Source organism: Scyliorhinus torazame, chromosome 5 (genome assembly GCF_047496885.1).
Source record: "Scyliorhinus torazame isolate Kashiwa2021f chromosome 5, sScyTor2.1, whole genome shotgun sequence".
Taxonomy (NCBI): Eukaryota; Metazoa; Chordata; class Chondrichthyes; order Carcharhiniformes; family Scyliorhinidae; genus Scyliorhinus; species Scyliorhinus torazame.
Window position 1 is genome coordinate 191,707,788 of NC_092711.1, and position 24,540 is coordinate 191,732,327.

Here is a 24,540-nt window from a genome sequence, read left to right on the forward strand (position 1 = left end):
CCCCTGCACGCCGCTCCCGCCGAAATTCTAAGGGCTGCTCCTGCAAGGTAAGTGTTTTTAAAGCAAATATTCACCTCCCGACAGGCCCCTGCACGCCGCTCCCGCCGAAATTCTCTCCCGCTCCTCAAATGAGGAGCCTCCCACATGCCAGATGTTGATTTCCCCCAAACATCTGCCCCCAATCTACATTCTTTGATTCCTGCCTAATATTGTTGTAATTAGCCTTCCCCCAATTTAGCATCTTCACCCGATACTTATTTTTATCCATCAGTTCCTTAAAACTTACTGAATTGTGGTAATTGTTCCCGAACTGTTCCCCGACTGAAACGTCGACGACCTGGTCGGGCTCATTTCCCAATAGCAGGTCCAGTACAGCCCCTTCCCTAGTTGTACTATATACATACTGTTTCAAGAAGCCCCCCTGGATGCTCCTTACAAACTCTGCCCCATCCACGCCCCTAGCACTAAGTGAGTCCCAGTCAATATTGGGGAAGTTAAAATCACCCACAGCCGTGTTACTTTTACACCCTGCCAAAATCTGCCTACATATCTGTTCCTCTATCTCCCACTGGCTGTTGGGAGGCCTATAGTAAACCCCCACCCTCCTGCCAAACTAGTTTAAATCCTCTTTGACTGTCATAGGACAGTTTGATCAAGCTGTTTAAATGCAAAACTCATGGCATCCTAGGTTTATTAATCAAGAGACGGGAGTACAAAAGCAAGGAATTAAACTGAACCGTTATAGCCACTGATTAATCCTCATCTGAAATAGTGTGTTCAATTCTGAGCCCCACACTTTACGATGTCAAGGCCTTGGAGAGGGTGCAGGAAAAATTTCCCAGAATACTATCAGGGATGAGGGGTTTCAGTTCTGTGGAGAGACTGCAGAAACTGGAATTGTTCTCATCTGGGATGTGACAATAAATATCAATCAATCAATCAGAGCAGGGAAGATAAAGAGTGATTTAATAGCAGTGTGGCATGTTTGCCCTATAATGTATTTTCTTTTCATGTACTGAATGGTCTGTCTGAGCTGCATGTAGAAGAATACTTTGCATTGTATCTCGGTACATATGACAATAAACCAAACCAAGCCATTGCTGAGCAGTTTTCATTCACATCGGGAGAAATTGTTTCCATTGGCAGGATAGCTGGTAACCGCTGAGCACAGCTTCAAAATAACTGGGTTTTAAAAATCCAGGATGGAGATGAGGAGAGATTATTTTACTTAGTGAGTTATGATCCAGTGATACATTGTCTGAATTACTTATGACTGGTGGAAGATGATCCAATCAACATTTTTGAAAGTGATTTGGATTGATCGCTCTGCACATGGTCAGAGTTCACAGATACGCAGAGCGCACTCGGCTGCCTTTTGTTGGTTCAGGGGCTGGAGTGGAACTTTGCACTTTGAAAGTGTCATCATTCATTGTACATTAGACTACACCTACAAACTTGTCTCACATTCCCAGTGAAGAGGAACATTTGTGGATGGATGGATCATTTTGAGAAGCTCTTTACTGTCCAACATGATTTCCATCTTGAAAACCAGTTTATAAATCTTATTTCTGTGGGTTTTATGTCAATCACTTATTCAACTGTCTATTGGCAAGGGACAGATATTCAAGGTAATCTCCCATAAGACCATAAGACATAGGAGCGGAAGTAAGGCCATTCGGCACCATCGAGTCCACTCCACCATTCAATCATGGCTGATTTCAACTCCATTTACCCGCTCTCTCTCCATAGCCCTTGATTCCTCGAGAAATCAAGAATTTATCAACTTCTGTCTTAAAGACACTCAACGTCCCGGCCTCCACCGCCCTCTGTGGCAATGAATTCCACAGACCCACCACTCTCTGGCTGAAGACATTTCTCCTCATCTCTGTTCTAAAGTGACTCCCTTTTATTCTAAGGCCGTGCCCCCGGGTCCTAGTCTCCCCTGCTAATGGAAACAACTTCCCTACGTCCACCCTATCTAAGCCATTCATTATCTTGTAAGTTTCTATTAGATCTCCCCTCAACCTCCTAACCTCCAATGAATATAATCCCAGGATCCTCAGACGTTCATCGTATGTTAGGCCTACCATTCCTGGGATCATCCGTGTGAATCTCCGCTGGACCCGCTCCAGTGCCAGTATGTCCTTCCTGAGGTGTGGGGCCCAAAATTGCTCACAGTATTCTAAATGGGGCCTAACTAATGCTTTATAAAGCTTCAGAAGTACATCCCTGCTTTTATATTTCAAGCCTCTTGAGATGAATGACAACATTGCATTTGCTTTCTTAATTACGGACTCAACCTGCAAGTTTACCTTTCGAGAATCCTGGACTAGGACTCCCAAGTCCCTTTGCACTTCAGCATTATGAATTTTGTCACCGTTTAGAAAATAGTCCATGCCTCTATTCTTTTTTCCAAAGTGCAACACCTCGCACTTGCCCACGTTGAATTTCGCCAGCCATTTCTTGGACCACTCTCCTAAACTGTCTAAATCTTTCTGCAGCCTCCCCACTTCCTCCATACTACCTGCCCCTCCACCTATCTTTGTATCATCGGCAAACTTAGCCAGAATGCCCCCAGTCCCATCATCTAGATCGTTAATATATAAAGAGAACAGCTGTGGCCCCAACACTGAACCCTGCGGGACACCACACGTCACCGGTTGCCATTTCAAAAAGAACCTTTTATCCCAACTCTCTGCCTTCTGCCTGACAGCCAATCGTCAATCCATGTTAGTACCTTGCGTCGAATACCATGGGCCCTTATTTTACTCAGCAGTCTCCCGTGAGGCACCTTATCAAAGGCCTTTTGGAAGTCAAGATAGATAACATCCATTGGCTCTCCTTGGTCTAACCTATTTGTTATCTCTTCAAAGAACTCTAACAGGTTTGTCAGGCATGACCTCCCCTTACTAAATCCATGCTGACTTGTCCTAATCCGACCCTGCACTTCCAAGAATTTAGAAATCTCATCCTTAACAATGGATTCTAGAATCTTGCCAACAACCGAGGTTAGGCTAATTGGCCTATAATTTTCCATCTTTTTCCTTGTTCCCTTCTTGAACAGGGGGGTTACAATAGCGATTTTCCAATCCTCTGGGACTTTCCCTGACTCCAGTGACTTTTGAAAGATCATAACTAACGCCTCCACTATTTCTTCAGCTATCTCCTTTAGAACTCTAGGATGTGGCCCATCTGGGCCTGGAGATTTATCAATTTTTAGACCTCTTAGTTTCTCTAGCACGTTCTCCTTTGTGATGGCTACCATATTCAACTCTGCCCCCTGACTCTCCGGAATTGTTGGGATATTACTCATGTCTTCTACTGTGAAGACTGACGCAAAGTACTTATTTAGTTCCTCAGCTATTTCCTTGTCTCCCATCTCTAGATTACGAGCGTCATTTTAGAGCGGCCCAATGTCTACTTTTGCCTCCCGTTTGTTTTTAATGTATTTAAAGAAACTTTTACTATCATTCCTAATGTTACTGGCTAGCCTACCTTCATAATTGATCCTCTCTTTCCTTATTTCTCTCTTTGTTATCCTCTGTTTGTTTTTGTAGCCTTCCCAATCTTCTGACTTCCCACTACTCTTTGCCACATTATAGGCTTTCTCTTTTGCTTTGATGCATTCCCTAACTTCATTTGTCAGCCATGGCTGCCTAATCCCCCCTCTGATAACCTTTCTTTTCTTTGGGATGAACCTCTGTACTGTGTCCTCAATTACTCCCAGAAACTCCTGCCATTGCTGTTTTACTGTCTTTCCCACTAGGCTCTGCTCCCAGTCGATTTTCATCAGTTCCTCCCTCATGCCCCTGTAGTTACCTTTATTTAACTGTAACACCTTTACATCTGATTCTACCTTCTTTCTTTCAAATTGGAGATTGAATTCTACCATATTATGATCACTGCCTCCTAAGTGTTCCCTTACTTTAAGATCTTTAATCAAGTCTGGCTCATTACATAACACTAAGTCCAGAATGGCCTGTCCCCTCGTGGGCTCCATCACAAGCTGTTCCAAAAAGCCCTCCTGTAAACATTCAATGAATTCCCTTTCCTTGGGTCCACTGGCAGCATTATTTACCCAGTCCACCTGCATATTGAAGTCCCCCATGATCACTGTGACCTTGCCTTTCTGACATGCACTTTCTATATTGTGGTGCATTTTGTGCCCCTGGTCCTGTTCGGAGGCCTGTACATAACTCCCATTATGTTTTTTTTGCCTTTGTGGTTCCTCAACTCTACCCACACAGACTCCACATCATCTGACCCTATGTCGTTTAGTGCTATTGATTTAATTTCATTCCTAATTAACAAGGCAACCCCGCCCCCTCTGCCCACCTCTCTGTCTTTTCGATAGGTTGTGAATCCCTGGATGTTTAAATGCCAGTCCTGAACCCCCTGCAACCACGTCTCTGTGATGCCTACCACATCATACCTGCCAGTCACAATCTGGGCCCTATTTCCATTAGAAGTCCATGGAGTAATTTTGAGATCACGGGCATCCTGTTTAACCTTTACTCAGTTGATTTACATTTGGGACAAAAGATCCCCCCACCTTATAAAGTTTGTGTTGTTTCAAGATCTGTGCCAGAGACCGAAATAACAGACCCAGTGTCCTGCGTTTGTCAACCCAGGAAGCTTTCTGCGTAAGAGATTGCGGTTGCTATAATATTTAATATATTTCGGAATATTTTACCAGATTATCAGACAGTGATTTCTTACATATCTTCCAACCTTAAGGGGGGAATATCCTTCCTGACTTCTCACAGCGGGTAGCACAAGTGGATAGCACTGTGGCTTCACAGCGCCAGGGTCCCAGGTTCGATTCCCCGTTGGGTCACTGTCTGTGCGGAGTCTGCACGTTCTCCCCGTGTCTGCGTGGGTTTCCTCTGGGTGTTCCGGTTTCCTCCCATAGTCCAAAGGCGTGCAGGTTAGGTGGATTGCCCATGATAAATTGCCCTTAGTGACCAAAAAAAAGGTTAGGAGGGGTTATTGGGTTACGTGGATAGGTGGAAGTGAGGGCTTAAGTGGGTCGGCGCAGACTCGATGGGCCGAATGGCCTCCTTCTGCACTGTATGTTCTATGTTCTAACTGATTACTGACTCACCTCGCTATTTCTAAGCAATGAGGTGGTTTTCCTAAATTCTTGATGACATACTAAAGCTACTGGAGTGATCAGAATCAGCAACACAAACCTCTGAGCTGACACCAAGAATAAACGTCACAACTTTTGTGTAGATTGGGTCGCCAAAAGGTCAGCAACAATTACCCCCAAAGATCGCCTGACTATTTTTTACGTTTTCTCCCTCAGTAAATTCTCACTGCAGTAGTGTATGACCTAATGTGGTTGATGTAGAAACGGTGCCATGGACTTCCTCGCCCCTCTGGGCCAGTGTAGTTGGGGCAGTTTGCAGCCAGCGACTTGTAAAATTCTCTTTTGATGGTATTTTCTGCTAGTGCTTAGCGTTGGGATCTGAATTACTTCTTGAGCTCAGTGTGTCACTAACAAACCCCGTGCATCCTTTATCATTCTCTGTTAACCCGGACGTACAGCCTCCTCCACCTCTACAAGCCCCTATGTCCACTTCTTCAACCCGAATTGCCTCCCCACACCGGGGCTCTTGTCCTTTAAGAACGCTTTTTTTCAATCAGCTCCCCCGCTATCGACTCCCTCTTCCCAGGTACTTGTCTCCAAGTCTCTGACTCTGCTGTATGGCTGGACTCAATCAGCTGAATTGGTTCCTGTACCGCAAGGACTTTTGCTTTGAGCTTTATTGGGACTTCAAATGTTCACCAAGGATGGCATTAGCGGGCAACTAAACTACACATTTATACAGGAGCTAGTAAAATGTTGCTGGTGTATGGAATGGAATGTGTCTGCACATTTTGCATATTGGCCAGCTGAGTTGTGCCCAGCATTGTTTATTTTTTAAACATGTTTTCAGTCCGTTACATATTTACCTGGGAAACAGTACTGACATTCTGTCTGACTGTCTTTTTAGTTCAGCAGTCAATGCTCCTTTTTCTGGAGTGCCAGTTTTAAATTCAATTTCCTATCGGAGGTCATACATAGAACATACAGTGCAGAAGGTGGCCATTCGGCCCATCGCGTCTGCACTGACCCACTTCAGCCCTTACTTCCATCCTATCCCCGTAACCCAATAACCCCTCCTAACCTTTCTGGTCACTAAGGGCAATTTATCATGGCCAATCCACCCAACGTGCACATCTTTGGACTGTGGGAGGAAACTGGAGCACAAACCCACGCAGACACAGGGAGAACGTGCAGGCTCCGCACAGACAGTGACCCAGCAGGGAATCGAACCTGGGACCCTGGCTCTGTGAAGCCACAGTGCTATCCACTTGTGCTACATGTTTGATTTTGAACGAGTGAACATGATGTTGTTAAAACTGCAATATTAAGCCTGTTAATCTTTCCAACGCTTGCATGCAATTTTCCAAATGCTAATAATGGATGTGAAGAAATAAAATAATCAAATAATTCTGAGTTACAACCTTTAGCAAGATGTCAGGATAGAGCTGTTCTTTACTGTGAAACAGCAGTGCAATTTACAATTTTTATATTTAATAATACAGAAGTGGCAACGATAAGTGTGGCTTTTTCAAAAGCAACTATGGAGAAAGGATTGTGAATGTGGCGTGGTTGCGAGAGTCACCACTCTAAAAATGGGTCGCTGGAAAAAAGTTTGAAAAACTCGGACTTGGATTCATCCTCCCGCCTCCAGATCATCTCACACAATTCTACATTAATGGAATACTGTAAATACATCCGGTTTAAACAAAGGTTAATGCACAAACTTTCACCTCCATCCACCTTGTGAATATTTTCAAACTGATATTTGACCTTCTTCAGCTTAATTTGTCCTTTCTGAACATCTTTAGGCATCCTGTTGAGGGTAGACACAATTCTTATCACCCTGTTCTTCTATCATCAGGATATCTCTCACCCCTGGCCCGCCTGTTTTCTCTGTCAATCTTTCCCTGTAATATGTCTACACCAGTTTACACTCCTGGCTTCACCTCGGAACTTCTCCACTCACGTTTAACTGGGACTGATGCTTCTCAAGCCCATGATCTCAACCACTGTGATCCCACTCCTAAGACCACTTCAATGATTTAGGTGGGAGAGTCATAGATTACCCAAAAAGGGAGCTGAACTCAGAAATTATTTTAACGTAGTTTATTGAGAAGGAACAATTTAAACAGATGCAGAAGTGAAACAGACAGGAAAACACACAACCTGTGACAGGTGGAAACCATTTACCTGTCCCAGAGGACAAATGGACAGATGATGCAGTGAGAGCTGGTCTCTATAGTTGGTGGCGGCAGTGCCTCTGAACGGTTAACTGGTGTGAGCCAGAGTGTGGGTGCTGAAGCCAGCACGGACTATTTCAAAACATTTTTACTCTCGAGGGTCTGTTTTAACCTTTACAGACAGCTGGTTTCCGTATGCATCATGAGATCCAATTTGGGTTAGAAATGTTTTGTTTCAGGCCCTGTGCTGGAGACATGTCCTTGGCAGAGATAACAGGCCTGTCCTCTGTCAGCTAGCAAGCTGCTATGGAAGCTTTCTTCATAAGAAAGAGAGAGAGAGATTTTTCAAATATTCCATAAATTTATGAATATTTTAGATTTTAAATAGAGATTTCTGCGATCCATTACTTGGATTGAATTTGTCTCCATTCCTGTGCAGAAGGAATTTCTGTACCAGGCGGGAGGAGTAACATTTGTGAACTCTTGATTCTCCACCAATTCCCATTCCCAGACTTTCTGCTGGATAATGGAGATGTCACCGTGTGCAATGTGCAAGTCAGTAAGACATTTCAGCCAGGATTAATCAGCACTTTCTAATTTGAGATGTTAATCTGCGGAACCTCTCAGACACTGAATTGTGGAGTTTGCATCAAAGATCAAGTGAGTATTGAAGTAAAAGTTCAGAATCTTGTTGTAAACTAATTTTTGATGAGAGTTCCTGAATTATGGGAAAAGGTCACAGACAGCAGTTCTTAAAGGGACACTGCAACCGCGACAACACAATCAGCCATGGATCCAGAATATTAAACTCCAGCACAGTTACAGGAATTAACATCTGCAGAAACATACCCCAATTATCAGAATGAACATGGTTCAGGCAAAAAACAAAAGGACAAAGAATAGTGCAGCACAGGAACAGGCCATTCAGTCCTCCAGCCTGTACGTGCCCTATCTGGACCAACTGCCTGTATCCTTCGATACACTGTCTGTTCATGTGTCTATCCAGATAAGTCTCAAAGGTCGCTAATGTATCTGCCTCAACCACCTCACTTGGAAGTGTATTCCAGGCCACCACCATCCTCTGTATAAAAAAAATCCCCCGCACATCTCCACTGAACCTATCCCCCCTCACATTGAACTTGTGCCCCCAGTTAATTGTCACTTCCACCCTGGGAAAAAGCCTCCAATTGTTCGCCCCATCTATATCCCTTTTATAAACTTCTATCAGGTCGCCCCTCAGCCTCCCTCTCTCTCTCTCTCTCTCTCTCTCTCTCTCTCGAGGGAGAACAATCCCAGTTCATTCAATCTATTCTCGTAGCTAATACCCTCCATACCAGGCAACATCCTGGTAAACCTTTTATGTACTCTCTCCAAAGTCTCCACATCCTTCTGGTAGTGTGGTGACCAGAATTGGACAGAATATTTCAAATGTGGCCGAACCAACGTTCAAGATAACTAACATAATTTACGTGTTTTTATACTCGATAACCCTTCTATGAAGGCAAGCTTGCCATATGCTTTCATTACCACCATTTCCACCTGTGCAGCCACTTTTAAGGAACTGTGGACCTGCATGCCCAGATCTCTCTGTGTGTCTATGCTCCTGATGGTTCTGCCATTTATTTTATAGCTCCCTCCTGAATTGGATCTACCAAAATGCATCATTTCACATTTGTCCAGGTTAAATTCCATCTGCCATTTCTCCGTCCAATTTTGCAGCTATCTATATCCTGCTGTAATCTGTGGCAATCTTCATCACTATCCGCAACGCCTGAAATCTTAGTACCATCCACAAACTTGCTAATCAGACCAGCTACGTTTTCTTCCAAGTCATTTATATATATTACAAACAGCAGAGGTCCCAGCACCGATCCCTGCAGAACACCACTAGTTACAGACCTCCATTCGGAAAAGCACCCTTCCATTGCTACCCTCTGTCTTCTATGGCCAAGCCAGTTCTGAATCCATTCAGCCAGTTCACCCCTTACCACATGTGATTTAATCTTTTCCAGTTTGCCACGAGGGACCTTGTCAAATGCATTACTAGAGTCCACGTAGACAACATCCACAGCCCTTCCCTCGTCAATCATTTTTGTCACCTCTTCAAAAAATTCACTTAAATTAGTGAGATATGACCTCCCTCGTACAAAACCATGTTGTCTGTCGCTAATAAGACCATTCCCTTCCAAATGTGTATAGATCCTGCCTCTGAGAATCTTTTCCAACAATTTCACTATCACTGACGTCAAGCTCACTGGCCTATAATTACCCGGGTTATCCCTGCTACCCTTCTTAAATAACGGGATAACATTGGCTATCCTCCAATCCTCTGGGATCTCACCTGTGGCCAACGAGGAAACAAAGTTTTCTGTTAGAGGCCCAGCAATTTCATCTCGTCTTCCTCATTTGTCTACCATAATGCTTTTTAACACACGTAACGCTTCCTCCCTCGTAATAACGACCTGTTCTAAAGTATTTACACATCCCTCTGAGACACCACCAATCAAGGTGTCCCACTCCTTTGCGAATACCGATGCAAAATACTCATTAAGGTCTCACTTATTTCCTTTGGTTCTACGCATAAATTCCCTTTGTCCTTGAGTGGATCAACTCTTTCTCCAGCTATCCTCTTGTTCCTTATATACATATAAAATGCCTTGGGATTCTCCTTAATCCTGTCGTTTTTGCCCTCATAACTCTCTGCCTGAGCTCTTTTCTACTTTCCTTGTATTCATCGGTTTTTAGTTGCCGAGACCTCATGTATGTATCCTTTCTCTTTTTGGCTAGATTAGCAATTTCCTTGGTCATCTCTGGTTCCTGAATCCTGCCTTTCTTTTTCATTGGCACATGCCTGACCTGCACTCCCATCAACTGCTCCTCAAAAGACTCCCACAAGCTAAATGTGTATTTACCCTCAAACAGCCTCTCCGAAACAACAGCCTCCAAATCCTGCCTAATCTGGTTGCAGTTAGCCTTACCCCAATTTAGCACCATAACCCTAGGACAACACTCGTCCTTTTCCATGAGTATCCAAAAGGAATTGTGGTCACTGTTTGCCACACGTTCCCCCACTGCAACCTTGATGACCTGGCCGGGCTCATTCCCTGGTATTAGGTCCATTTTAGCCCCTCTCTCGTGGGCATATCAAATGGACGGATGTTGCAGAGTGAGAGCTGCTCTCTATAGTTGGTGGCGGGAGTGCCTCTGAACGGTTATTGTTCCAAAAAACCTTACTGGACACACTTAACAAATTTCTCACCATCCAGACTCCTAGCCCTAAGGAATGTCCAATCAATATGAGGAAAATGTAAATCTCCTACGACAACAACCCTATTATTTCTACATCTATCCAGAATCTGCTTACATATTTGCTCTTCAACTTCCTGCGGGCTGTTGAGAGGCCTGTAGTACACCCCTATCATAGTGACTGCTCCCTTCCTGCTTCTGAGTTCTACCCACAGTGCCTCATTACTTTCAAGGTGTCCTCCCTCTGAACAGCTGTAATATGTTCTCTAAACAGGATTGCAACTCCCCCACATCATTTACCTGCCCCACCACTGTCTCACCTAAAACACCTATATCCCGAAATATTTAGCTTCCAGTCTTGTCCCTTTTTTAACCCAGTCTCCGTTACTGCAACCACCTCCAAGTTCTGCGCATGAATCAAGGTTACCTGTTATACTCCGTGCATTGAAGCAGATACACTCCAGACCTCCAGTTCCACTGAGTTCGATCTCCCCCAGCCTGCCCTTTCTCTTAGCTAGCCTGGCCCTGATACCATGCTCTTCCCCAGTCTCTATACTTGTTGGCTTATTGTTCTGATTCCCAGCGCCCTACCACAATCCTGGATATTATTAACAGCAACAATAACAGCAAAATCCAATCCCTGCAGTCATTTGTGAACTCGCTGGTGCCTCAGCAGGTGGGATGACTGAGTGAATCCCTTCCCACACTCAGAGCAGGTGAACGGTCTCTCTCCCGTGTGAACTCGCCAGTGTGTCAGCAGGTGCGATGACCGAGTAAATCCCTTCCCACACTCAGAACAGTTAAACGGCCTTTTCCCAGTGTGAACTCGCTGGTGTACTTTGAGGTTGGATGAAGACCTGAATCTCTTTCCACAAGAAGTACAGCTGATCGGCCTTTCTTCAGCATGAATTCGTTGGTGCTTCCGCAGGTCAAAAGACCTAGTGAAACCTTGCCCACATAGTGGACAAGTGAATGATCCCTCTGCAGTGTGAACTCGCTGATGCGCTTTGAGACTAGATGAAGACCTGAATCTCTTTTCACAGGAAGTACAACTGAAAAGCTTCTCCTCAGTATGAACTCGCTGGTGTGCTTTGAGGTTGAATGAAGACCTGAATCTCTTTCCACAGGAAGTACAGCTAAATGGCTTCTCCTCAGTGTGAACTCGCTGGTGTACACTGAGTTGAGATGAGGACCTGAATCTCTTTCCACAGGAAGTACAGCTGAACGGCCTCTCCTCTGTATGAATTCGCTGGTGCTTCTGTAGGTCGAAAGCCCTCGTGAAACCTTTCCCGCATACAGGACAGGTGAATGGCCTCTCTCCAGTGTGAACTCGCTGGTGTACTTTGAGGTTGGATAAAGACCTGAATCTCTTTTCACATAAAGTACAGCTGAAAGACTTCTCAGTGTGAACTTGCTGGTGTGTTTTGAGGTTGAATAAAGACCTGAATCTCTTTTCACAGGAAGTACAGCTGAATGGCCTCTCCTCAGTGTGAATTAGTTGGTGTGCACTGAGGTGAGATGAAGACCGGAAACTCTTTCCACAGGAAGTACAGCTGAACGGCCTCTCCCCTGTATGAAGTCGCTGGTGAACAGTGTGTTCAGCTGAAGAATTGAATCTCTTTCCACAGGAAGTGCAGCTGAATGGCTTCTCCTCAGTGTGAATTCGTTGGTGCTTCAGCAGGTCAGAAGATCCAGCGAATCCTTTCCCACAAACAAGGCAGGTGAATGGTCTCTCTCCAGTGTGAAGTTGCTGGTGTCTCAGCAGATTGGATATCTGAGTGAATCCTTTCCCACACTCAGGGCAGATGAACGGCCTCTCCCCAGTATGAAACTTCTGATGTCTCAGCAGGTTGGATGACTGAGTGAATCCCTTCCCACACTCTGAGCAGATGAACGGCCTCTCCCCAGTATGAGTGCGCCGATGCTTTTCCAGCATGGATGGATAGTTGAATCCTTTCCCACAGCCCACACATTTCCATGGTTTCTCCATCGTCCATGTATCTATCCAAGTTGGATAATCGGTTGAAAGGTTTTCTTGATTAAAAAAACTGTTGCACACATAGAACAGTGTCCCTCCGCTCTGAGTGGTGTGATATTTTTCAGACAGTGTAACTGATTAAAGCTCTTCAAAGAAGAATACTTCTTCCACATTCAAAGGCCGATGATTTATATCGAGTGACTCGGTCAGATCTTGACGTTGTTTGGTTCGAGTCTCCCGTTTGCAAATTCTTCCTTTCTAATTCCCTGTAAGATTAGTTTACAAAAGTCATCATTGTCAGTACAAAAATAAATTTAGAACAAATCCTAGTTGCTATGGAATTATTTTCCCTCTCATGTTCCGGGAGAGCTGCAAATATCCGTCCCACACATTCTCCCTCCTCCAAACAAGGTTTTCTGTATCATTTTAACAAATTTGTACAACTAGAGATAACAATATGTTTGATCATCCACTTTAGTCATCACTCATGACAAAACATTAATCTGGAACCCCCTGACCGACCATACAGAACAGCAGACGTTAACCTTGTGTCCAACACTTACTACTTACTGTGGGGAGATTTAGTGAGCGATGGTGAAGCTGGCTTCTCCAAATCTCCCAGGGTTTCCTTCCTTCTTTCTCTCCCTCTCTAACCAAGTTAAACCTGGGGTCAGTCTCACTGTCCATTATGGTTTTAATCCTAATGACTAATTAACTATAATTAAATATGGGCAGCACAGAAACACAATGGTTAGCACTGTTGCTTCACAGCACCAGGGTCAATTCCCAGCTTGGGTCATAGACTATCTGTGTGGAGTCTACACATCATCCCTAAGTCTGCGTGGGTTTCCTCCCATAAGTCCTGCAAAGGCATGCTGTTAGGTATGTTGGACATTCTGAATTCTCCCTCCGTGTACCCGAACAGACGCTGGAATGTGGCGACTAGGGGCTTTTCACAGTAACTTCATTGCTGTGTTAATGTAAGTGTTATAACCTGCCTACTTACGATTGGCTGGGGACTAATGACTATCCCACCATCCTATGGGAGTATGAACTTCCCCAATGAGGGGGGCGGAGAAACTCCTAGTATAAATAAGCTGGCCAGTTCAGGAACCAGCAGGAAGGAGATGGTAGCAAGGGGAGTTACTGCTATGTATATATTATTATAGTGAATAAACGTTATTACTTTGTATCCTTAAAACTTGTGTTGGATTCTTCGTGGCCCTTACAAAACTGGCGACGAAGGTAAAAGTGAATAGCTGTCTACACTGCTGAAGCCACCTCCCTGGATTTTTGTTGGATACAGGTTGGAAGTTGTTTTCTATTGTACAATGCCTCTGTACGGACGTTTGGATGTTTTTGATGCTGCGCTGGAAAGCTGGAACCAGTACACACAACGGATGCATTACTATTTCCGGGCAAACAATATCACTGAAAACGAGCGCCAGGTGGTCATATTGCTCACCGCCTGCGGGCCGCATACGTTTGGGGTGATTAGGAGCCTTACGTACCCAGCTGCGCCGGACACCAAAACGTTTGACGAACTTGTGAATATAGTGGGGCAACACTTTAACCCAACCCCGTCCACGACAGTCCAGCGTTACCGGTTTAATCCGCTGAGAGGACCCCTGGAGAATCCCTTGCCGATTTTTTATCCAGGCTACGCGGGATTGCGGAATACTGTGACTATGGTGAGACCTTGTCAGAAATGTTACGCGACCGTTTGGTTTGCGGTATTAACAATGCAGCAACCCAGAGAAAGTTGTTAGCGGAGCCAACATTGACTTTTCAACAGGCAATACAAATAGTCTTGTCCCGAGAGAGCGCAGAGCGAGGAGTACAGGAGTTACAGGGAATGGAAGTGCATGCCTTGGGGCGCAACCCTTTCCGCCCAAAAACGTCCCCCCGCACTCCTGCGGTACCTTGGGCGAGGCAACGACCGGACCGACGCCAGTGGCCATCGGACATTCCTCCCCGAAGGGAGCCTTCTCCAGAGCCAATGGATGAGGAGCCATGTCCATGTCAGACTTGTAGGCGCCGACCCCGTCGCGGACGGCGGTCCTGGGGACGCCAGAGGCGCCGTCGTTCCAACCGAAACTGGGACCAGCCCAGGGGCCGTAACTGGGACCAGCCCAGAGGCCGTACCTTCCATGTGGATGAACCTGTGGCGACCACTCCTGAGGACGTGGAGACGGAGGACGACTGCCTGCAACTGCATTGTGTGGCAGCTCCCCGTGTGGCCCCCATTAAGGTGACAGTACGGGTCAATGGCCACCCGCTGGAGATGGAGTTGGATACTGGCGCAGCGGTCTCCGTGATCGCCCAGAGGACATTCGACCGCATCAAGCAGGGCATACAGACCCTTACATTAACTGACTCACAGGCCAGGTTGGCCACCGACACGGGGGAACCACTGGACATTGCAGGAACTACAATGACCCCTGTTGTCTATGGACGCCAGGAGGGGCGTTTCCCACTTATCGTAGTGCGTGGCCATGGGCCCAGCCTGTTGGGTCGGGACTGGTTGCGCCATTTGCGGTTGCAATGGCAGCACATCCTCCAAACAGTTTCTGGAGGGTTGACTGAGGTGCTAGGACGATACCCAGAGGTATTCCAGCCTGGTTTGGGGAAAATAAAAGGGGCCGTAGCCCGTATCCAAGTTGAAGCAGGAGCCACGCCGCGCTATATCCGGGCACGCCCAGTGCCTTACGCTTTGCTCGAGAAGGTAGAAGGGGAGCTCACTCGTTTGGAGAGTTTGGGTATTATCAGGCCCGTCCGTTTTGCTGACTGGGCAGCACCAATTGTACCAGTAATGAAGCCAGATGCCACAGTTCGCTTGTGGCGACTATAAACCCACAGTTCGCTTGTGGCGACTATAAACTTACAGTGAATACAGTTTCCCGACTCGACCGATACCCAATGCCTCGCATAGAGGATCTCTACGCGTAACTTGCAGGTGGACTCTCGTTCACAAAATTAGATATGAGTCACGCCTACCTGCAGTTGGAGCTGGACCCTGCCTCCCGACCATATGTAACAATTAACACACCGGGGCCTGTATGAATATACACGGTTGCCCTCTGGAGTATCCTCTGCCTGCGCAATTTTTCAACGTGTTATGGAGGGCATTTTGAGAGGTTTACCACGTGTGGCTGTCTACCTAGATGACGTGTTGATTACAGGGGCGTCGGAGCAAGAGCATTTGGAAAATCTGGAGGCTGTCCTTAGACGCCTTTCGGAGGCTGGAGTCCGTTTACGTCACACAAAGTGCGTATTTCAGGCAAAAGAAGTAGTCTACCTAGGTTATCGGGTGGACCGCGAGGGTCTGCACCCCATCGCAGAGAAGGTGCGTGCAATTCAACATGCCCCCACCCCGACTGCCACTTCGCATCTTCGTTCTTTTCTCGGTCTCGTAAACTATTACGGGAAGTTCCTCCCCAATCTGGCAACTACGCTGGCCCCCTTGCACCTGCTGCTAAAGAAAAATCACACCTGGGTTTGGGGTCAGCCGCAAGAAACCGCTTTCCGGCGGGTAAAGCAACAATTGTCGTCGTCTGGGTTACTAACCCACTATGATCCGGGAAAGGCTTTGCTCGTCACATGTGATGCATCCCCGTATGGTATTGGGGCCGTCCTGTCCCACAAGATGAAGAACGGGGCCGAGCGACCGATAGCTTTCGCCTCCCGCACATTGACTGCAGCGGAGAAAAAGTACACGCAGATCGAGAAGGAGGGCCTGGCAGTGATTTTCGCGGTGAAACACTTCCATCAGTATGTGTACGGCCGCCATTTCACTATCGTGACTGATCATAAGCCCCTGCTGGGACTCTTCAGAGAGGATAAGCCAATACCGCCCATTGCTTCTGCACGGATCCAGCGCTGGGCTTTGTTGCTTGCTGCATATGAGTATTCTCTGGAGCACAAACCAGGTACGCAGATAGCAAATGCCGACGCACTGAGCCGATTGCCTTTATCGACCGGCCCCATGTCGACCCCCACGACCGGTGAGGTGGTTGCAACCCTAAATTTTATGGACACCTTGCCTGTCACGGCATCACAGATCCGTGAGTGGACCCAGACGGAGCCAGTCTTGTCAAAGGTTCGGCACATAGTCCTGTATGGTGGGCAGCATAGACAGCTCCCAGGCGAGTTGCGGGCATTTTCCTCCAAGCTGTCAGAGTTCAGCGTGGAAGACAGCATCCTCTTGTGGGGGACGCGTGTGATTGTCCCGGAAAAAGGCCAGGAGCTGATATTATCAGACTTGCACAATGGGCATCCGGGCGTGACCAAGATGAAAATGTTGGCCCGGAGTTATGTCTGGTGGCCAGGCCTCGACATTGAGAAGATGGCCCAAAACTGCTCCATTTGCCAGGAGCATCAGAAGCTTCCGCCGGCCGCGCCCCTACATCACTGGGAATGGCAAGGGCGGCCTTGGGCACGCTTACATGCAGATTTCGCAGGCCCTTTTCAGGGATCCATGTTCCTTCTACTAATTGACGCCCAGTCCAAATGGCTGGAGGTGCATAAGATGCAGGGGACAACGTCCTGCGCAACAATTGAAAAGATGCGTTTATCATTTAGTACGCATGGCCTCCCCGAGGTGCTGGTCACGGATAATGGCACTCCATTCACGAGTGAGGAGTTTGCTAGGTTTACAAAGATGAACGGCATCCGCCATATCCGCACTGCCCCTTTCCACCCGGCTTCAAATGGGTTGGCAGAGCGTGCAGTGCAAACATTCAAAAGAGGCCTAAAGAAGCAGTCTTCCGGATCAATGGACACGAGACTGGCTCGCTTTTTGTTTACGTACAGGACCACCCCCCATGCAGTGACTGGGGTAGCTCCCGCAGAACTCCTAATGGGCCGAAGACTTCGCACCCGCCTAAGTATGGTCTTCCCGGACATTGGCACAAAAGTACGCCGCATACAAGAACGGCAGGGACAGGGATTGTCTCGGCATCGTCCGATTCGGCAGTTTGCGCCCGGTGACCCAGTATTTGTGCGGAATTTTGCTGGTGGTGCCCAATGGGTTCCTGGTGTAATCTTTCGCCAAACGGGCCCTATATCTTACCAAGTGCAAGCCCAGGGTCGTCTCCAGCGAAAACACGTAGACCACGTCCGGGCCAGAAGATCATCCCCTCAAAAGATTCCCCGTCCCCGGAGTTCATTTCAACAGCCGCAAAGACCAGAGACCAGGGAAGGTAGTCCTCAAAATCTTCCACTGGTGCCTCACTCGAAGCCTGCGCAGGTCGTTACGGGACCGAATGGAGTTAGAGACGCTGACATGACGGAGGCAGCAGACTCTGACTCCGAGATGGAGACACAGGATGCATCAGAGGGGTAATCCTCGGGTCCACAGGCCGTGGATGAACAACTGCGCCGTTCATCACGGAAGCGCCGGTCTCCGTCTCGTTACACGCCGCCTGATCCAGCAAATGGCATCCGGCCTGCGGCCAAACGAGTTTGACGCCTTCCTTCGCCAGGGTCTTCGGTGGATTCCTTGGACTTTGGGGGGGAGGGATGTTATAACCTGCCTACTTACAATTGGCTGGGGACTAATGACTATCCCACAATCCTGTGGGAGTCTGAACTTCCCCAATGAGGGGGGCGGAGAAACTCCTAGTATAAATAAGCTGGCCAGTTCAGGAACCAGCAGGAAGGAGAAGGTAGCAAGGGAAGTTACTGCTATGTATATATTATTATAGTGAATAAACGTTATTACTTTGTATCCTTAAAACTTGTGCTGGATTCTTCGTGGCCCTTACAAAAGTAAGCCTACTTGTGACAGAAAGATTAATTCAATATTGAGCAGAGTTTTCAGTCCATGCTCCAATCCACATTCACTCGATACCAGTTCCTCGGGAACTCTGAGATGACGTCAGTCCGAACACTATTTGGCCCATTGCCAAAATCGCACATCCTCTCTCATCTCCTCCCCCCCCCCCCCCGCGTAAAGGTGGCGGCGGTTACCTCGGGCCTGTTTCCGGTGAAAAGGTCACTCTGCTATGTCTTTCCTGAGGCTTTTGGTGCTGACAGGGTGAGTTTATGAAGCCCCGACCCTACCTCTACTCTCAGGTTTATTTTCGACTCCGGATTCGCACTCGATCTTTGTAAAGCCCGCATTTTAAATCCCCCTCAGTTGAGCTCTCACCGTATGTCTCCACGAGTTGCGCATCCTCCAGCTCACAATGATTGATAGCAGCTCCGGACCAATAGGGAGAGGATAGGGCGGGACTGGAGGACCGAGCGGGAGCGGCTAATCCTCCAACCAATCGGAATGAATGAGAGGCGGAGCTGCAGGACCGAGTGGAGGCAGCTGGCCCCCCAACCAACATTTCCCTCATTGGCTGAAACTCTGCATCAACTTGAAAGCTGATTGGTGTGAAATTCGTGGAGAAAAGTGGACCTTTGTGTTTGTGACTTTAAACAGATGTAACCCTGTGGATTAGGAGCAAACATTTCAACATTTGTAACTGAAATGTGACTGCATGTTTATTTATTTTATTTACATGGTGGAACAATGTGCAAAATATTCAAGGGCTAACGGGGAATGTCCCCATTAGAACAAGGAGAGTCCCTGGTTTCAATAAATGAACCAGCAGAAGGGACAGGTTAGGGAGAAGTTTCATACTGTCAGCATTCAGAACAACAGATAAAACCCAGGGGCTGAGAGAGGGAAATCCACCACAGACAGGTTGAGAAGGGACTGTCCATTTGTCACAGTCACAAAGGATGTCATTGGTCAGTTTAATAAGAGCTGGTTCAGTAAGCAGGGGTAGAAAGAAACATGACTGGAGTGATTCAGAGTTCTGGAAAGATGAACATGGATTTGGGAGAATGCAATAAATGTAAGGATTTTGGACAGTAATGTGAGGTTGGAACTTGGTTAATAATTTGAAAAAAATGAAGGAGTTAAGTATTAGATTTATTTTGAGGACAGGGAAACTATGACAGATGTCAGAGAGTAAGCTTGCATAAGAGAGGAGCAGCACCTAAAGAAGCAGAACCCTTAACAATACCAGCAAACGTGAGGAAGTTGGTTGGTCAGCGGTTTTGGGGGAATATGGAAGATGGAGCAAAAGGTGGGTCTCATGGACAAGATGAGCACTGAGAGAGCATGAGAAAAGATGAGAAACTAAATATAAGAGAAGATGCGGGTTCAGGGCTCAGACAAGGCAGAACTTTAGAGACCCTTTGTCCTGGTGGAATAATGAAAGATTGTCTCAATCTGAGTTACAAAGAAGATGCTTTAGCTCCTCACACTTGTTGGAGGTGACAGGGGAGAGGGAGAGCCCTTCAAAAGGAACAAACTTTTGTCAGGGATATTAAAAAGACTTGATACACTGTGTTTAATAAAGCTGATTTATTTGACTTTTATTCAGAGCATTAACACATATGTCTAAGTAAGTTGGAGATAATTGACATCAGCAGGATGAGTCTGAAATGAACACTGTTCAGCCCTGGATGTTATTAACAGCAAAATCCAATCACTGTAGTTACTTGTGAACTCGCTGATGTCTCCGCAGGTGGGATGACTGAGTAAACCCCTTGCCACACAAACAGCAGCTGAACGGTCTCTCCCCCGTATGAATTCGCTGGTGTACAGTGAGTTGAGATAATTGCCTGAAGCTAGTCTTACAGTGAGAGCAGCTGAACGGTCTCTCATCAGTGTGAACCCGTTGATGGGACATCAGTTCCTGGGAACTATTATAACACCTCACACAGTCTTGGCATTTAAAAGGTCTCTCGTCAGTGTGAACACGCTGATGTCTCAGCAGGTCAGACGACAGAGTGAATCCTTTTCCACACTCGGAACAGGTGAATGGTCTTTCTCCAGTGTGAACTCGCTGGTGGGTACGCAAGGCAGATGACTGAGTAAATCCCTTCCCACACTCAGGGCATGTGAATGGTCTCTCCCCAGTGTGAGTACGCTGGTGTTTAGTGAGGTCAGATGATCGCCTGAACCCAGTTCCACATTGAGAGCACCTAAAGGGTCTCTCGTCAGTGTGAACACGTTGATGGTGCATCAGCGCCACAGAACTTTTAAAGCACTTCCCACAGTCTGGGCATTGATACGGTCTCTCATCAGTGTGAACTTGCTGGTGTGTCTGCAAATTGGTTGAATTATTGAATTGCATCCCACACTCTGAGCAAGTGAATGGCTTCTCCCCAGTGTGCACTCGCTGGTGTTTCTGCAGGGTAGATAACTGGCTGAATCCCTTCCCACACTCTGAGCAGGTGAAAGGCCTCTCCCCAGTGTGTACTCGCTGGTGTACAGTGAGATTAGATGATGTCTTGAACCCAGTCCCACATTCAGGACACCTGAAAAGTTTCTCGTCACTGTGAACGCGTTGATGGATCATAAGTTCCCTGGAAGTTTTAAAACACTTCCCACAGTCTGGACATTTGAAAGGTCTCTCGTCAGTGTGAACTCGCTGATGTGCCTGCAGGTGGGATGACCGAGTGAATCCCTTCTGACACTCAGAACAGGTGAACGGTCTCTCTGCAGTGCGACTGCACTGATGAATTTCCATCTCAGACGGACAACTGAATCCCTTCCCACAATCCCCACATTTCCATATTTTATTCCCAGTGTGAACGGTGCTTTTTCCTTCCATGTTCAAAGGCTGATGATCTTCAGGTTCTGATAAATCTAAAGACCCTGTCAGATCCTGATGTGATGTTTGGTTTCCTCTCCTTCTAATCCCCTGTGAAATTGATTTACAACAGAAGGTTTAAAAACAGGAGTGAGAGAGAACCCACAAAAACACAAAGGCTGGTTGTGAAATTGAGCTGAATGTGGGACCGGCATGAGGAAAAAGTGATCATGAAAGCTGCTAGATTGTTTTAAAAACCCAACTAGTTCACTAATGTCCTTCAGGGAAGGGAACCCAACAAGCAATCTAGGATTGCAGAAGACTTTGGCCCACAGGGCCAGAGAGGGAAGGAGAAAAAAGAGAGAGGGGGTGGGGAAGCAAAGGGATTTTATATAGTCACGTTTTAACCAGAATTCTGACAGAGTCTCCCAAACCCTCAATCTCCACCACCCAGGAGGAGCAGGATAGGTGTATGTGAACACCCTCATCCCCAGGTTCTCCTCTGAGTCATACACCACAATGTAGTTCCAGGTCAGGTTGTTGTGTAACTTGGAGTGGAACTTGCAGGTGGTGGAGCTCCTGTGTATTTTCTGCCCTTTGTCCTCTCAGTGGTAGAGGTCACAGATTTCGACGGTGCTGCAGGACGAGGCTTGGTGAGTCGGTGCAGTGCATTTTATAGATGGCACACACGGCTATCACTGTGGTCAAAGAAACCAGGGCTGTTCTCCTTGAAACAAAGTAGATTGAATGGCGATTTGATAGCAGTGTACAAGTTAATGGCGGGTTTAAATAAGGAAAGTAATCTAAATAAGGAAAAAGGCTTCCTTAATAGCTAATGGCAAAATGATTATGAGACACACATTTAACATTTGGTGCAAGAGATAAATGGGGATGGGAGAATCATAGAATGTACAGTGCAGAAGGAGGCCAGTCCGCCCAACGAGTCTACCCTTGGAAAGAGCACCCTCCTTAAGCCCCACGCCTCCACCCTATCTCCGTAACCCCACCTAACCTTTTTTGGACACTAAGGGCAATTTAGAATGATCAATCCACCTAACTTGCACATCTCTAGACTGTGGGAGGAAACTGGAGCACCCGGAGGAAACCCACGCACACACGGGGAGAACGTGCAGACTCCACACAGACAGTGACCCAAGCCGAGAATCGAACCTGGGACCCTGGAGCTGTGAAGCAACTGTGTTAACCACTATGCTACCGTGCTGGGAGGAAGAATTTTTACACAGAGAGTGGTAATTACCTGAAACTTAACACTTACACTCAGGGGCTGATAATATCCAGGTCCTGGAGAAGTGAGTGATTCTGTCTTACTTTTTGATGTGAATGTTTGGAATGAGTTTCCCATATGAGAATCTACATTTAATATCCTGTAACAAAAAAAATAGAAAAGATATTACTGTCACCCGGGATAGAAATTGAGAACAGACAAACATTTCTGTTAGAACAAAAGAACTAGGGAGACGTCCGGTGGCGGTCATGGAGTGAGTGGTCACATATTTGGTGGCTCCCGCTCAAGGTGGATTTCTTCGGTCTTTTCCTGCCCGAAAGGTATTTGAGGACAAAAGGTACAGGAGTGCCCTGGGAAGTTAATACTCCTCTGGTGTGGCTGGTGGATGGATCCGCCAGTGCAGGAAAGAGCAGCGGGAGCAGGGGAGTCTTTGTCGTGTGCCACAGGTAAAGATGGCGGAGGGCAAGGGGGGGCTTGCTGCCTGTCCAGTGAGTGACGGGCAGTTGGTAAAGTTACTGAACAATAACTTCCTGCAGCATAGTAAAGAGGCCCTGGAAGACGTGGCCAAGGTGGTGGAACGGCAGAGATGTGGGATTGAGCGAGTTGAGCAGAGGCTGGTCCAGAAAGTGGAGGAGACAGTGGGGGAAAACGATCAGTTGGCGTCGTTGGTGGCAGCGGTGTGAGTGCAGCGAGAGAGCCAGAAAAGGCTGAGGGAGAAGGTGGAGATCTGAATAATTGTTCCAGGTGGAAAAATGTAAGGATTGTCGGGATGCCTGAAGGTATTGAAGATGCGGAGGCCACTGTGTATGTGGTGAGGATTTTGGGAGCGATTGATAGGGCAGGGGGCCTTCTGGAGATGCACGGGGTGCTGAGGACGTTGAAGGCGGGTGAGCCACCAAGTGCGATGGTGCTGCGGCTGCACCGCTTCCTTCACAAGGAGAAGATCCTTCAATGGGCGAGGCAGACCAAGAAGTGTACCTGGGAAGGGAGTGAGCTGCTGGTGAAGCAGGACCAGGATGCGGAGCTGGCGAAGCGGAGTGCCGGGTTCAATTGGATTAAGGCCACCCTCTCATGTACTTTTTAAAATGTTTGCGGGTGGGTATTAACGGGGCATGTCCTGGCAGGGGAGCAGTGATGATGAGCGTGCCGTTTGTTACTTTTTAGGAGTCGACGGGGAGGGGGGGGGGGGGGGGGAAACTGGAGGGAGATGGGGTGGTTGGAGGACTTTGCTGGGGGCCACCATGCCAGCTGGGTGGGCTTGTTAACGGGAGTGAAGTGAGTGGTTGCCAGGAGGAAGGCATGTGTGGGGCGGGGGGGTGGGGGGGGGGGGGGGGTGGAAGGGAAGATGACGTTGGTTCTTTGTTTGAGGGCGGGTGGGGGGGGGGGGGGGGGGGAGGAGGGGGGTTGCAGACATGGGTGGGTGAGGTTGGTTTGGCGCATTTGGGAAGGGATCGATGGCGCCTCGAGGGTCACTTGACACGGACCGGGGGCTGGCCCAAAAAGGGTGATGGTTGATCGGCAGGGGAAGGGGGCGGGGAGTCCTCCGGCTAGGCTGGTCACGTGGAATGCGAGGGGGTTGAATGGGCCAGTTAGACAGTTGCGGGTGTTCACGCACACAAGGATTTTGAAGGCGGACGTGACTTTTTTTGCAGGAGACGCACCTGAAATTGGGGGATCAGATGAGGCTGAGAAAGGGATGGGTGGGGCAGGTGTTCCATTTGGGGCTGGATATGAAGACAAGGGGATGGCGGTGTTGGTAAATAAGCAGTTGCGATCGAGGTAGGAAGCATTGTGGTCGATTCAGCGGGGTAGATATGTGATGGTTAGTGGGAAGTTGAAGGGGATGCCGGTGGTTCTGGTAAACGTTTATGCCCCGAATAGGGACGATGTGGATTTTATGAGGCAGCGTTTAGGAAGATTCCGGACTTGGACTCGCATCAGTTGATTATGGGGGATGATTTTAATACGGTCATAGATCTGAGCTTGGACCGATCAAGTCCCAAATTGTCCAGGGTGGGTCGGCAGTGGCGAGGGAGCTGAGGGGGTTTATAGGGTGCGCATGGGGTGTGGACCCGTGGATGTTTGGGAGGCCGGGGGCGAAGGAGTTTTCATACTTATCCCATGTGCACTTTTTTTGTGTTGGACAAGATGCTGCTGGTGGGGGTGGCCGACGCTGGTGGTTGATTTGCATGTGGCTTAGG

The 24,540-nt window shown here is 47.5% G+C and overlaps 2 protein-coding genes across 3 annotated transcripts in view; both read right to left on the minus strand.

Moving 5' to 3' along the window:
• LOC140418093 (uncharacterized) overlaps positions 1 to 22,478 on the minus strand; it is a 143,795-nt gene extending 121,317 nt beyond the window's left edge. Inside the window, exons 1-2 of the mRNA XM_072501514.1 lie at positions 22,370 to 22,478; positions 11,174 to 12,762 (exon numbers count right to left, since the gene is read on the minus strand). Of these exons, the coding sequence (XP_072357615.1) occupies positions 11,174 to 12,508 (1,335 nt within the window). The 5' untranslated portion in view covers positions 12,509 to 12,762; positions 22,370 to 22,478. The remainder of the gene's footprint in view (positions 1 to 11,173; positions 12,763 to 22,369) is intronic.
• On the minus strand, positions 19,845 to 22,472 carry LOC140420848 (uncharacterized). 2 transcript variants are annotated; one of them, XM_072504929.1, is made up of 2 exons: positions 22,370 to 22,472; positions 19,845 to 21,204 (listed from the first exon to the last, which is right to left on the minus strand). In XM_072504929.1, exons 1-2 carry the CDS (start codon positions 22,454 to 22,456, stop codon positions 19,993 to 19,995), a joined length of 1,299 nt encoding a protein of 432 aa, XP_072361030.1. In that variant the 5' UTR covers positions 22,457 to 22,472; the 3' UTR covers positions 19,845 to 19,992. The 2 variants fall into 2 exon arrangements, with proteins under 2 accessions (XP_072361030.1, XP_072361028.1); XM_072504927.1 differs by having other exon boundaries at positions 22,352 to 22,472.
• Positions 22,479 to 24,540: the final 2,062 nt, after the last annotated feature.

Excerpts from the sequence above, each read along its gene's own strand:
- LOC140420848 (XM_072504927.1), bottom strand. The coding sequence starts at position 22,456 with ATGGGAAACTCATTCCAAACATTCACATCAAAAAGTAAGACAGAATCA. Across the intron at positions 21,205-22,351 it reads GTGTAAGTGTTAAGTTTCAG|GGGATTAGAAGGAGAGGAAA; the intron begins GTAATTACCACT and ends TCAATTTCACAG.